This window comes from Mustela erminea, chromosome 14, assembly GCF_009829155.1.
Source record: "Mustela erminea isolate mMusErm1 chromosome 14, mMusErm1.Pri, whole genome shotgun sequence".
Lineage (NCBI taxonomy): Eukaryota > Metazoa > Chordata > Mammalia > Carnivora > Mustelidae > Mustela > Mustela erminea.
The window spans coordinates 83,416,623-83,430,633 of NC_045627.1; the positions used below are offsets into that span (position 1 = coordinate 83,416,623).

At 48.2% G+C, this 14,011-nt stretch overlaps 1 protein-coding gene across 1 annotated transcript in view; it reads left to right on the forward strand.

Moving 5' to 3' along the window:
* LOC116573712 (deleted in malignant brain tumors 1 protein-like) overlaps nucleotides 1-14,011 on the forward strand; it is an 83,830-nt gene that overhangs the window by 68,213 nt on the left and 1,606 nt on the right. Inside the window, exons 46-56 of the mRNA XM_032313978.1 lie at nucleotides 189-221; nucleotides 1,399-1,431; nucleotides 1,598-1,636; nucleotides 1,817-1,855; nucleotides 2,331-2,369; nucleotides 3,416-3,454; nucleotides 4,262-4,300; nucleotides 5,756-6,067; nucleotides 7,531-7,563; nucleotides 8,087-8,262; nucleotides 10,665-11,050. Coding sequence (XP_032169869.1) covers nucleotides 189-221; nucleotides 1,399-1,431; nucleotides 1,598-1,636; nucleotides 1,817-1,855; nucleotides 2,331-2,369; nucleotides 3,416-3,454; nucleotides 4,262-4,300; nucleotides 5,756-6,067; nucleotides 7,531-7,563; nucleotides 8,087-8,262; nucleotides 10,665-11,050 — 1,168 coding nt within the window. The remainder of the gene's footprint in view (nucleotides 1-188; nucleotides 222-1,398; nucleotides 1,432-1,597; nucleotides 1,637-1,816; nucleotides 1,856-2,330; nucleotides 2,370-3,415; nucleotides 3,455-4,261; nucleotides 4,301-5,755; nucleotides 6,068-7,530; nucleotides 7,564-8,086; nucleotides 8,263-10,664; nucleotides 11,051-14,011) is intronic.

Below are 14,011 nucleotides of genomic sequence, written 5' to 3' on the forward strand. Positions count from 1 at the left end.
GTTGTTTGACTCCAGTATCTAGCACAGTGTCTGCCATAGAAGGAAGGGATGAATCACAATCCATTGTTAAATAAATGAAGTCCTTGATTCCTATGCTCCAGGGACAGAGAGAAGAAAACGGGTCGACTGTAAAACAATTATTTTTGCCATTTGGCAGGTTTTGATCAATTGCCTTTTCTCATTTCCAGAATCTTCTACTATTACTGTAACCACCTCAACAGGTAATTTTGGTGTTATTGTGGGTTCTATCCATCTTACTTGCTATAAATTATCATGTTTGGTTTTCCAGGGAACTCATTTCACAATTGTTTCTGTCCTGATCAAATTATTTTATTCTTTAGAGACTTTAAATATGCTTCTATTGACCTGACTCACATAGGCCACCTCTGCACCCCCGATGGGGAATGAGTTCCAGGAAGCACAGCTAAATGCGTGGGCCAAGGGAAAAATTAGTTTGGCCAATTCCCAAATTCAAAAATAAGTCATTCACTGGACAGACTGTTGATCTAACATCAACTGCCCATGATGGGAGCTCCTCCTGGAAACCAGTCATGGCATGGGTGTTGGCAGGATGGTGGAGAGCCAAACCACGGCTTTGACTGGTCCTCCTTAGACATTCGTCCAGCATTTGGTGAGGATGGTCATGTGCCAGGCCCTGTGCCAAGATATTGAGAGATGCAGAGTTGACCACAGTAACAAGTAACTTTCGTCTTGTATGATAATCTTGAGTGATGCTGGTTGCAATGATATCTGAGGAGTTCCTAATGTGACTTTGGGGTGAACAATTTTACAAATATAGTGTTAGAGGTTTATTCGTGGGGAGGACAATAAAGAGGGTGCTCTCCCCTACTCTAGGTGCTAAAGCAATTAAATAAGACACCAGAGTCAAGACCAAAATACGGTCCACACTCCTGAGAAGGCTTGGTTGGAGGGCAACCCTTAGTACAAGAGGCAAATGGACCTGCCATCCCCTCCTTACCCTCCGTCTGGGTCTTGGGACAGTCCAAAAGCTCGCCCTTTCCCGTGTCACTGCCTTCCAACCATTCAAGGAGAGGAAGGAAGACCAGGTGTAGGAATCCCTCCAATTACAGAATCTCTGTTAGACAAACACATATTGGGAGAAACTTGGACCAATGGTTGTTGCCCTCTAAGTAGGTAATGTTCACCTTCTCCGAGGGGAGAAGTAAAGGGTGGGCAAGAGGAATGGAAACCCAAGGACTGTAGAGGTGCCCTGGAGGCAGTGGAGGATCTAGAGATGCCCCTGTCTGGAAAGCAGGAAGACAAGCCAAGCCAGTTATACTGATCTAGGATGGCCACCTTTATGTCTCTTGTATTTAGCAACACATAGGCCTGATATGGCTGTCTTAGTGTTCCTTTGTTATTTTTGTTCTCCTGCAGATTTAGTAGCAACCACTGTGACCTCCACACCAGGTAAGACACTGTCTCCTGCCCAAGTAAGTGCCTCTTCTTGGACTTCCATTCATCAGTCTAGGCTGTTCCATGGAAAGCTTATCCCCAGCCCAGCCTCAGTAAGAACAAACCTCAAGTGTTCTTTCCTCTCGGCTGGTTTTTAGGTCTTCTCTTCTCTTTTTTACAGATACATCTTCATCCTCAGCAGAAGTGACCTCTCCCTCTGGTAAAGGCTTTCTTGTCATGTGGTTTAAATCATGAGACCAGCTTCTCACTTGCCATATTCGATTTTGAAAACGAGCCCACATAATGACCATGTTGACCACAAAGTAGACTGAATGAAAAGACACACTGAAGAGTCCTTTCTCCCATTTTTAAGTGTCCTATTTTCTTTGTCCCTATACAGATGTATCTTCAACTTCAGCAGCAGTGGGCACACCCTCTGGTAATGTTTTCTGTCTGTCACATTTCTTAAGTTAAATATGATCAACTCTCCCTCTTTCTGTTGGACAAATGAACATAGGTAGTGAATATTTTGTCTGTGGCAGAAGATCTGATATGTCAACAGAAGTCCCAGCATCCTTTTAATAGAAATGAAGCTTCATGTTCTCTTCATCCATTCATAGTCAAAAAAGTGGTCCCTCTGCTAGGACATTCCCTCCACTTGTTGGCCTGGTCTTAATCAGATGTGCTCACGCGAGGCAAGGGCAGGGGCCCCCCATCTCCACTAGCCTGGTGACCTGTGTTAGGTTACAGGTGGTGCTTTGACCTATCCCACACACCAAAATGCAAGAGAACTAGATTGTGATAGTGTTGGTTCTACCCATGTGCAATTCCATCTTCTACCACACTGTTGTTCAAACCAAAACTCTCCATTGTCTTTTCACGGATAGGTGAGTTTGAGTCTTCTTTGTTTGCAGATACAACTCCCACTCCAGGAGAAAAAGCCTCTTCACCAGGTAGGTTCTCTACTCTCGGCGGTAGCCCTGGTGAGTGACTTCCTGAGAAACCATAGCCCCGCAGGAGCGGACACACTCAGAGAAAACACACTCTTATTTCCCCGAGAGCGGTCAGGAGAGGTGGGTTCCAGGCCACTGGGACCCACAGCAGGTATGATTCTGAACATGGTGGAGGCAGGTGCAGGGACAGGATGAGTAGGATAAGATAGCATTCGGCATCAATCCTGGACGACACGTTAGAGATGGCCCATGGCAACAATTCTCAGATGTTCATGTACAAGTGAATGGCCTGGAGAACTTGGTAAAAGGCAGTTTTGGATTTCATGGCTCCAGATGGAGGCTGGATTCTGCATTTCTCACAGGCTCCCAGGCGATGCTTATCCTGCTGGTCACGGGCCACATTCAAGGAGGACAATGCTGAACCGCTCCCCTTGTTTTGGAGGAAAATGAGGCCCAGAGAAGGAAGAAACTTGCCACTGCTTTAACTCAGGCAGCCATAACTAAGTATTACAGACCATGTGGCTTAAACAGCAGAAATTTATTTTCCACAGTCCTGGAGACTAAAAGTCTAAGATGAAGGAGACAGCAGAGAAGGACTGCAATGCCCACATTTTATGCTCCCGAAAAGCAGCGTGCTGTAGAAAGGGTGCATGTTCTGGGGTGTCCCAGGTGAGAACTGAAGATGTTCCAGGCATGTTTACAAGCTCTCTGAGTCTCGATTTCCTCGTCTCTAACATACAGACAGTACTTCCTGGGAACAGCTGCTGTAGGGATTCGAGAAGGAAATTATAGGACATAGGATGGATGTTCAAAATGGGAATGGTTTGTCTCTCTGGCAACGTGCCAACTTCTCATATACCGTTTTACTCCTGGATGTGTATGTCCACACGATAAATAAGCAGGGTGGGTTCTGTTCTATGCAGCTTATGGGTCAGACTTCTTTTCATAAACTTGGAGTGTACAGTGTGAAATTTCAATGACATGCGATGTCATTAATGTTTTCTTTGGACTAGAAACAAATTTTTTCTCTCTCTTTTTTTTGGCAGCCGTAAATCTGATTTCAACAAAAGTGACACCATCACCTGGTAAAGATCATATGCCTGTTGCTAGATTAACCCTTAGTTGTATAGTAATTTATACAACCACAATCTATCCTAAAATGCATTGTTGTCACTTTTTTGCTTCCCTCTGTGTATTTCACGTAAAGTACACCTCTCAGATATGATCCTTCTCTTATCTAAAAATGTTTCTGAGAAATCTGATTGGTTTGCTTCATTTAATTGTCCTGATCAATTATTTTATTCTTTAGAGTTTTTAAATACATTTATATTGCCTGACTCAATAGCCACCCCAATAAATATTTTTCCTCCAAAATTTTTCCTACAAAATCTAACACTTTCATACTCTTCCTATAAAAATTCTGTATATTTGAAAGGCTTCTTTTCTGACCATTTATCAAGTCATTTTCTTTTTGTAGAATAACAGGACACACCACTTGTTACATTTCGATAAGAAAATAAAACTTAGGGGCACCTGGGTGGCTCAGTGGGTTAAAGCCTCTGCCTTCAGCTCAGGTCATGATCCTGGGGTCCTGGGATTGAGCCCCGAATCGGGCTCTCTGCTCAGTGGGGAGCCTGCTTCCTCCTCTCTCTCTCTCTGCCTGCCTCTCTGCCTACTTGTGATCTGTCAAATAAATGAATAAAAATTTTAAAAAATAAATAAAAAAATAAAACTTAGTGGGCAGCATTTCTGCACCTAAACCCATGCAGAAACTCAAACAAGACGACTAGTGCCTAAACCTTGAGAAAATGTGTGGCTCCTTTTCAGGTTTGACTATAAATATGTGACTTTGATGATACGCACTTTTTAAGCTTGGTCTGTCTTTCTTACAGTTACCATTTCAATTGGTGAAGACATGGCCCCTTTACCTGGTAATTTGCTTTTGTTCTCAGCACTTAAATTATCAAATCATTATTAATAAAGTGTTGTTTTTTTTTTCAAAGTTGCTAATCTCTACATAAAACCCTTATGGGCTAATAAGTAGATATGTGCAGACACAGATGTGCACGTACACACACACACCCCTTTGGGGGTTGGAAGCCCCACATTCACTTCCTGGGACCTTGCAGAAAAGATGTTTGCCTTTATTCATAGTTCCGGCAAGCATGGTTATCTTGCTCCAAAATCACAAGCAACAAATTAAATGAGGAGCAAACAATTATCCTAAACCAGGATACCATAGCCACAGAGAACCCACCGCCAGTGGCATTTATTAGCTGTCACGAAACATCTTCTGTGGGCCAAGGAAAGCAGGAAGGTTGGAAAACAGTCACCAGCAACCACTTTATATGAAGACGAATCATTTTACACACATCTACTGGTGTGACACCGCCAACATAATATAGATTTTTAAAATTATTCTTACTTTTTAAATCCCATTTTGAAGTACATTTATATACAACGAATTGCACACATCTATGAGATTTTTCTAATGCATCCACCTATGCGACCACCACAATCAAGACACAGAGCATTCCCATCACCCTGAAAAGCTCCTTTGCCTCCCTTTGCAGTAAATCCCCCAGGCAACCACTGGTCTGCTTTCGGTCCCTGTAGATTAGCTTTGTGTTTCTAGAATCTCATATAAATGGAATCAAATAATAAATGCTCTTTTGTGTCTGACTTCTCTTGCTTAACAAATTGTTTCTGAGATTTGTCCAGATGGTTCCTTGTATGGGTGCTTTTTTCCTTTTCATTGCTTAGTAATATTCCACTGGGTAGATAGTCTGCGATTTATCCCCTCTCCTGAGGGTGGACAGGTCGGTGCTCCCCAGTTTTTTTCCTCCGGTGGAGAATTCTGCTGTGTGCAACTCTTTCCGTGCACGTTTTCGTTTATCTCCAGTAAACACCTAGAAGTGGAAAAGCTGGCTCACAGAAGACACATTATACAGCTCCAATGTTGGCTTTTATTCATCAAGAGTAAAAGAAATTTCACGAGATAGATTTTGTTCACTAAGTCAAGCCAGTGACTCAACAATTCTACTCCAAAGATGGGAGGATTTTGCCATTTTGTTTTCTTTCTTTCTAGTATTTTTAATGATTAAATTCTTAGTTATCTGGACAACTAGGCTGACAATACCCTCCGTTCTTTGAGGGCTTTGCTTAATGCAGGTTTGGCTTTTTATGAGACAGGGAGTGCCATGGGGTGGGGGGCGAGAGAGAGAGAGACAGAGAGAGAGAGGGCAGCACCAGCAGACATGGTGGATCTCATCACAGTGTCATTTCTTCTGCGGCAAAGGATGCACCACACGGAGGTGCGCGGTAGCGGAGGTTGGAGGTGGCGCCTGCCACTGCTGTCCCCTGACTTGCTTTCTCTCCTCCCGCAGACCTGCCCCTGCGCTTGGCGGATGGGCACAGCCGCTGCGAGGGCCGGGTTGAGGTCCGCCACGAGGGCGTGTGGGGCACGGTGTGCGACGACCACTGGGACATCAGGGACGCTCGTGTCGTGTGCCGGCAGCTGGGTTGCGGCCAAGCTCTTGCAGCCCCGGGGCGCGGCCGCTTCGGCCCGGGCTCGGGGCCCATCCTGCTTGATGACATGCGTTGCTCGGGCACCGAAGACGCGCTGGACCACTGCGGCCACTCTGGCTGGGCGCGGCACAACTGCCGGCACCAGGAGGACGCGGGCGTGATCTGCGCAGGTGTGTCCCGGGGGACTGTGCCTCTTCCTCTGCCCATGCTCTGAAGGTCAAGGGACTGCATGTTGGCCAAGGCGCCAGCTGCTAGGGTAGCAAGGGCGTATTTGTCACACGACTGCTGTGCTGAATATTTTCATGGCACAGCCTTGTAGTTTTATTCATCACTTTTGTCGAATTCCAATTCCGGACTGTATTTGTTCTGAAATTGAGCTACAAGACTATGAGGTCGAAGGAAGTGGCCGTATAATACAATGATTAAGGACACAGAACTTGTGTCCTTGAGGCTGTCAGACCACAAAGACCCTTATTCAATTTCTGACAGGGTCATCAAGGGCGCAATCTTAAGTGGACACCCTTGACCCCGCCCTCAGAAGTCAGAACCCCACAGTACCTTGGGCTGCCTTTGTGTCCCCTTCATCCAAGATGGGGCCTATCCCTCTCCTGGAGGACTTTTTATTACCACCAGATACCCATCTTGGCATTCGACCTCCAGAGGTCGACCCTCTTCTCTGTGGAGTAGTACTATCTTATATTTGTCCTAAATTTACCCAGGTAAACCTCAAAAAGTCGCAGAATTCTAAGATTTGGTGAACAAGTCCGAGCTCCTTTGTCTGTTTCATACTTAGTTTTTCACAGGCAAACAAAGGAATCAATCCCGATGCTTTTATCTTTGTGGGGGAGGTACTCTTGCCCTTCGTAGGATTGATCATGACTAGAAAAATCATCAGAGTCCCCGAGACAAACCATCCCGCAGACAGCCTTATGAGGAAGTCAGCCTGGGGCCCAGGGATCCTTATCTGCCAGGCCCTCACTCTCACTGTGTGTGTTCGCAGTTCCAACCTTTCCTTTTGCTGTCAGCAGGCCCACTGGAAAGAGTAATTCGTTTTCCACTCTTGGATTATACGCCAAGGGGTTTCCTTTTCATCTGGGTATAGCCGCAAAGGACCCGAGGTCTGGGGCCAATGGTATCTGAAGGGGTTGAGTGAATGTGGCCAGCCACGCTTCCTGGGCTGGGCCCTGGCCCTGGGTTGCTGTCCTGCCTTGCTTCCAAGCTGGAGAGGCCTTTGAGAGCCACAGACTGCCTATGTCCCAGGCTGAGATCCCAAGCATGCCATGAGCATAAGAAGGGACATCTGCCAGATTCCTTCAAACGACGGTGTTTAGAACCTGCAAAGCCTGTATTGACTATTCTCTTGCTCTAACAAATGTCAGCATTGACGACACCAGTATTGTCAATACTGCACCCGCACAGAAATCCCTTCCTCGGGCTCCATCAGGAGACCCCAGGCCCTCTTTCCCTCCCCATCAACCTGAAGTATGTTCAAGCAACTGTACTCCAGCTGCCATAGCTAAATCCAGCGAGCCCATTTCCCGCACTGCCGTTCTGCTGCTGGCCATGGCCTCCTCCTCCAGGTCAGGGTGACGGCACAGCTGACCTTGGCTTCTCACCCATCTCCCCTCACCAGGTCCGGCTGCCTCTGCTGTACCCAAGGACAAGGGTAAGCCCTCCCCTCCAGGCTGCGGGAAGCGGGAGCAGAGAGAGCAGGTGTCCCGGGGAGAAGGAATGGGCTTTCCTGCGCCTCCACTGAGACCTCTGGCATCTCCAGCCACTTGTGGGCCTTAGGAGTTTGGGGAAGAAGACTCTTCACATGCACGCTCCCTCCCGCTTTGCTGCCACTCTTTTCCCAAAACACCTCTCATACAAAGCCTCGGATAGATGTGTGCTCAACCTCGGGGGTCCTCAACATGGGAAGTGGGTTATCCTTTAAATCGTTAGACAAGGCTCTGACTCAGACCGCAGGACACATGCCGTGGGTAGGACTCCCAGGCTCTGGTGTGACTTTTGGAGAATGAGGGACATAAATTCAGTGAGAGTCAAGTCAAGGATGGGGGTGATGAGAGTGAAGCAGCCCCCACCTGCGGCACCGCCCATGCTTTGTAAAGCAAGAACACACCCACATCCCCTGTGCGGCCGCTGGGCCACACTGTCTTTGTGCGTTTCTTCCCACGCTCCTCCTGCAGCCCAGCTCTCCTGCCTGCCTCACCTCTTCCGAGTCAGCATTGACCGAGGCTATCTCCGGAGGCTGGGCTACTCCTCTTGGGACATCCACTTAAATGATGAGCTGTGCCGCCCCCAAGTCACCGGGCGCTACCTGATCTTCAACATCCCCTACGGTCACTGTGGCACCGTCAGACAGGTAAGAAACTGCCGAGGGGGTGGCACCCTTCTGAGGACGCAGGCCAAGGAGAGCTATTTGGAAAATTCAACCACCTGATCAAAACCTGGCAGGGACGGCGGAAAGGCACAGCCGCCGGGACTTTGTTTCCAAGTTCAGTGAGACCTGGAGCACTCAGTAATTTGTCCAAAATTTTCCTTACTTTTGGGAATTTGGAACACATGCTGAATTTGGAATACCCTGTAATAAGTGCTGAGAGCTGGTGGATGCCTGGATGGGTAAACATCCGACAGATGGACGGACGATGTTCTCTTAGCTCCAAAGCCAAGCATTTTCCATGACATGCTTCTTTATTCACCTGTCACACCTCCTCCGGGCGGGCCACGGTGCTGCGCATGGGGGAGGACCAATGATCTGTCCATCCGACTGCTCGGTTCTAACCAGGCAACCGGCTGTATTTCCACACATAGAAAGCATTTGTCCGGGACAGGAGGGGATAATGAAATGTATATGTTTATTTCCTGTTCCTTAACCGCCAGCTTATTCACACAACAGTGTCATGGAAGTTAAGCAAACAAGTAGACCAAGGATATAGGAGAATGTCTAACTATGACTCTTCTGCTCGGTGTGTCTAACAGTGTAGCACATTCCACAGCAAGATCTCCAGGTCATTCCTCTCTTCTTCTGTTCCCATATTTAGACGCACACAGAAAACCAGCAAACCTCTGGCACTGTCGGAGGTTAATTCATTCAAACAGTCTCCATGGTGCCAGTGAGCACGCTGACTCCCAACTTGACGTTGTGTCTATTTGATTATGCAGATCATGGTCATTCTTACCCTTTTTGCCCTGAAATGTCTAGTTTTAACTTCAGAGGTCTCTGCCCCAGGGGCCATGCCAGAAGCCCCCCGGTGTCTGGGAGGCAGGCACCCCAGAAATTTCTAGGTCATCGGAGAGGACCCTGCTGCTCTCCTCTGGGGCTCTGGCTGGCCCAGCTCTCACTGCACAGGGGCCAGACGACACAGCAGGTCAGGAACCCCTCCGGGTGATGGCCAGTCCCGGGCCACCCACGGCGAGCACACTGCCACAGAACTCGTGATTTCAGTCAGTGGCTGAGCAACCTTCTAGGTGCTGAGGTCACAGTGGAAAACGGGACTGACGGGGGTCCTGCTCCACAGCCCTCACGTTCGAGAAAAGGGAGACCGGCACTGAACAAGTGCACATAAGAGAATCATTTTACAGATGCTCAGAAGACAGCAAAAGGAAGGGAACAGGAGATGGTGTGGGGGGGAAGGAAGACCCCTTGGACGAGGGTGGCCAAGGAGCCGAGGCCTGGGGAGGAGACGAGCTGGGGAGAGGGGAGCGGGAGGAGGCCCTGCAGCGGGCAGCCCGTGCTGGCTGCAGCAGCAAGCTCGGGGCGCTCGAGGAGGAGGGAAGAGACCGGAGACCCTCCGCACCAGGAAGCGCTGGGTCCCCTCGGAAGGGGCAGGGCCGTGTGGTCAAGGGGTTGAGCTTTCCCTCTAAGCTGTCCATCAGGGCAAGACCTGCTTCAAGGGGCAAGGCAGAAACTTCGTTTCACAGGGGAACAAGAAAAAAATCTGTTTTTCTGGATAAAGCACAGGTATTCGCGCAGAACGCAGAGTGCCTTCATTGTATTAAAATTTCAGAGTGGGGACTGGGAAGGGGCAGGGGGGATGAGCAGGAAAGGAAAGCAAAGGTCTAGAAAGGCAGACCTGGCTGGAGCTGACGGGGCGGTCCTCAGAGCTTCCAAGGCAGAGTGTCCAGGATCCGAGTCACACAACCAGGGGCTTCCTTGAACCAGCGTCGTGGGCAGGCTGAGTCTCTGGGCCGCAGAGGGTACTGTGGGGACCCGGCTCCCGGCTTCCAGAGACAATGGCACTCTGCATGACGGCTGTCAGCACCCCATTAGCCCTTCAAGTCGCGCTGGATTTGAAGGAGCAAGGCTGACCCTGAGGTGAGCAGGGCCAGGCCCACAGCTCCCAAGGAGCCAGAACCGGTCTGGAGCCAAGAGAAGGGAGGAGTGGGAAGGGAGGAGATGGGCACCAGGGGGCCGTGGTCTGCGCGAGCCTGAGACTACCACAGGCTGACGGGAGGGCAGGCGGGGAGACTTCGGCAGAGGGAGCACCAAGCAGCCAGCATGGACCTCCTGCCCACCTCACACCAGCACAGCGTGGCCCTCACGGGAGGGAAGAGCGGGAGGCTGCTGGCACGCGCTCTGAACTCCCAGCAGAGGACACAGTGTCACCCCATCCGGGCCTGACGTACCACAGACTGTGGGCCCGAGGCGTCGGGCTTCCCGCTCATCGGCGAGCCGGCGCCGAGCAGGGCTGTGAGGGAGAGGCCTCTGCGCCTGCAGGCGTCTGTCCAGCCCTGGCCAGCAACTCTCCCCTCTGGTCCTCCCAGGAAGGGCTCGGCTCCCTCAGCTACTCCAACTCCGTCAGAGGCCGAATCCAGGGCCACCCCGGCCGAGTCTTCGTGAGGCATAGGGTACCTCAGCTCAAGTTCACCTGCAGGGTGGACGGCCCGTCTGCAGCTGAAGTCACTCCTGGGGCTGAGGTCCCCAGGGAGGACGCTGGCTATGACGTGTCCATATCCTTCCTTGAGTTGCCCACGTCCCAGCATGTGAGGAACCCGGGGCCACACTACGCCAGCCCGAAGAAGAAAGCGGTCTTCCTTCAGGCCACCCTCCACAGCCCCAACCCCACCCTGAGGCTCTTCGTGGATACCTGCGTGGCTTCTCCAGATCCCCATGATTTTACCACCGTCAAGTACGATCTGATCCGGCGAGGGTAAGGAGAATGGAAAACCTTCCACGACTGGCTCATCTTCACGGGGCATGCCTTTGGGGGACCTGTGGCTTCTCAGCTGGGCAGATCCCTTGTGGTCTGGGACCCTGGGGTCCTGTCTCACCCCTTCTTGCCCGTGCCTCCCTTCCCTTTGTGTTTTATGACTTTATTAGCTCGCCGTTCGTTCGTGGTTCAGGCTCTCGGGGAATCTGGTCTACCTTGATGGGTTGGCGGGTTTTCTCGGCCTAAACTCTTAGAGTGATGAGATTTATTCAGGCTCCTTTAGCTAAAGGATTCACCAAATGAGGACTTCGGGAGGTTGTTTGCCTCTGCAGCTCCTTTGCCCTCTCACAGGAGCAAAATCCTTATTATGGATGGGCGATTGGCAACTAGTACAAAAGGACAAAATTGCATCACTTACTGGTGGTAGCTCTGAAGTGGGGAGAGCCACGGGAGATGCGTCATCGTGGTACCTGTTTCCAAAAGCCAGGGGCGGGGCAAGACAGCGCGGTGTGGAGGAGGCGTGAGCATGAGAAGTGCACAGATGAGGCGTTAAAGTGCGCGGAGTCCCTGAATCAGAAAGCTCTTCTCTTTCAATTCTCCTTACAGAGAGATCAAGGAGGGAGGCACAGTTTGGTGCCAGAACATAACAACTAACACTTTATTCTTCTGTCTGCTTTAGGTTCAAATTACTCTTTTTTAGTCTAATTTCCTCCGGTAGAGTCTTAGGTTATTGATTTTATTTAGATCTTTCTTCTTTTCCAATTCATGCATTTGATTTGATCCTCGTAAATTGTATATTCAATTTCACTCAGTTCGAAATAGCTTGTAAATTTTTCTTGAGACTTTTTCTTTTACCTCTGGATCAGTTAGAAGTGTGTTGTTTCATTTCCAAGTAAGAATTTTCCAACAACCTTCTGTGACTGAGTTCTAATTCAACTCCACTCTGATCAGACTATGTCTTTGGTGTGATTCCTTCTCTATGAATTTGCTAAGGTGTGCTGTGCGGTCCAGAAGGTGTCTGTCCCGGGGAATGTTCCACATGGGCTTGAGAAAGATTGTATTCTGCAGTGGCTAGGTGGAGTGTCCTATAGCTGTCAGTCTAGCTGGTCAGCGGTCCTTTCCAGATCATCAGTATCCTTCCTGAGTTTCTGCCGGACGTGTCAGTTCTAGACAGAGGGCTGCGGAGCCTCCAGCCATCACAGTGGGCTTGTAGATTTCTCTTTGCAGTTCCCTTACTTTTTGTCTCAGACATTTTGACACTCTGTTGTTACATGTGTATACATTAAGGATTGTTATATCTTTTCGTTTTTTTTTTTTAAATGTTAGTCCCCACACAGTACATCATTAGCTTTTCATGTAGTGTTCCATGATTCATTGTTTGCATCTAACACCCAGTGCTCCTTGCAATCTGTGCTCCCTCAATACCCATCACTGGGCTAACCCATCCCCCACCCCCCCGAAGCCCTCATTTTGTCTCCCAGAGTCCATAGTCTCTCGTGGTTTGTCTCCCCCTCAGATTCCCCCCCTTCCTTTTGCCCTTCCTTCTCCAAATGTCCTCCATGCTATTCCTTATGTTCCACAAACAAGTGAAACCATATAATTGACTTTCTCTGTTTGACTTATTTCACTCAGCATAATCTCCTCCAATCCCATCCATGCTGATGCAAAAATTGGGTATTCATCCTTTCTGATGGCTGAATAATATTCCATTGTGTATATGGACCATATCTTCTTTATCCACTCATCTGTTGAAGGGTTTCTCAGCTCTTTCCACAGTTTGGCTATTGTGGACATTGCTGCTACATGTGCCCCTTCTTTTCACTAAATCTGTATCTTTGGGGTAAATACCTAGTAGTGCAATTGCAAGGTCATGGGGTAGTCTATTTTGAATTTTTTAAGGAATCTCCACACTGTTTTCCAAAGTGGCTATACCAACTTGCATTCCCACCAGCAGTGTAAGAGGCTTCCCTTTTCTCCACATCCTCTCCAACACTTGTTTTTTCCTGCCTTGTCAATTTTTGCCATTCTAACTGGTGTAAGGTAGTATCTCAATGTGGTTCTGATTTGAATTTCCCGATGATGAACATTTTTTTATCCGTCTGTTAGCCATTTGTATGTCCTCTTTTGACAAGTGTCTGTTCATGTCTTCTGACCATTTTTTGACTTTATTATTTGGTTTTTGGGTGTTGAGTTTGAGAAGTTATTTATAGATCTTGGATATCAGCCCTTTGTCTGTACTGTCATTTGCAAATATCTTCTCCCATTCCATGGGCTGCCTCTTTGTTTTGTTGACTGTTTCCTCTGCTGTGCAGAAGCTTTTTATCTTGGTAAAGCACCAAAAGTTCATTTTTACTTTTGTTTTCTTGTGTTTGGAGACATGTCTTGAAAGAAGTTGCTGTGATTGCAAAGAGGTTACTGCCTATGTTCTCCTCCAGGATTTAGATGGATTCCTGTCTCACCTTGAGGTCTTTCATCATTTTGAGGTTTATCTTTGTGTATGGTGTAAGAGAATGGTCGAGTTTCATTCTTCTGTATATAGCTGTCCAGTTTTCCCAGCTTACTGTTACATCTTTTGAGAGGGCCGATCCCATTATTGTTATGCAATACCCCTCTTCATTCCTGATAATTGTCCTGGCTTTGAACTCTGTTTTGTCTCAAATTAATGTAGCTACTCCAGCTCTCTTTTGATTAGTATTAGCATGGTAGATCTTTCTCCATCCCTTTTCTAGGTCTTTATATTTAAAGTGGGTGTCTTGTAGAGAACAGTAGTTGAATCTTGGGTTTTCTTGTTTTTGTTTTCATTTTATCTGCTCTGGCAATCTGTATCTTTAAAGTGGCATATTTAATAATCACATTTAAAGTGATTATTGAGGGGCATCTAGGTGGCTCAGTGGGTTAAGCATCCAACTCTTGATTTCAGCTCAGGTCATGATCTCAGGGCCATTAAGACTGAGTCTCACG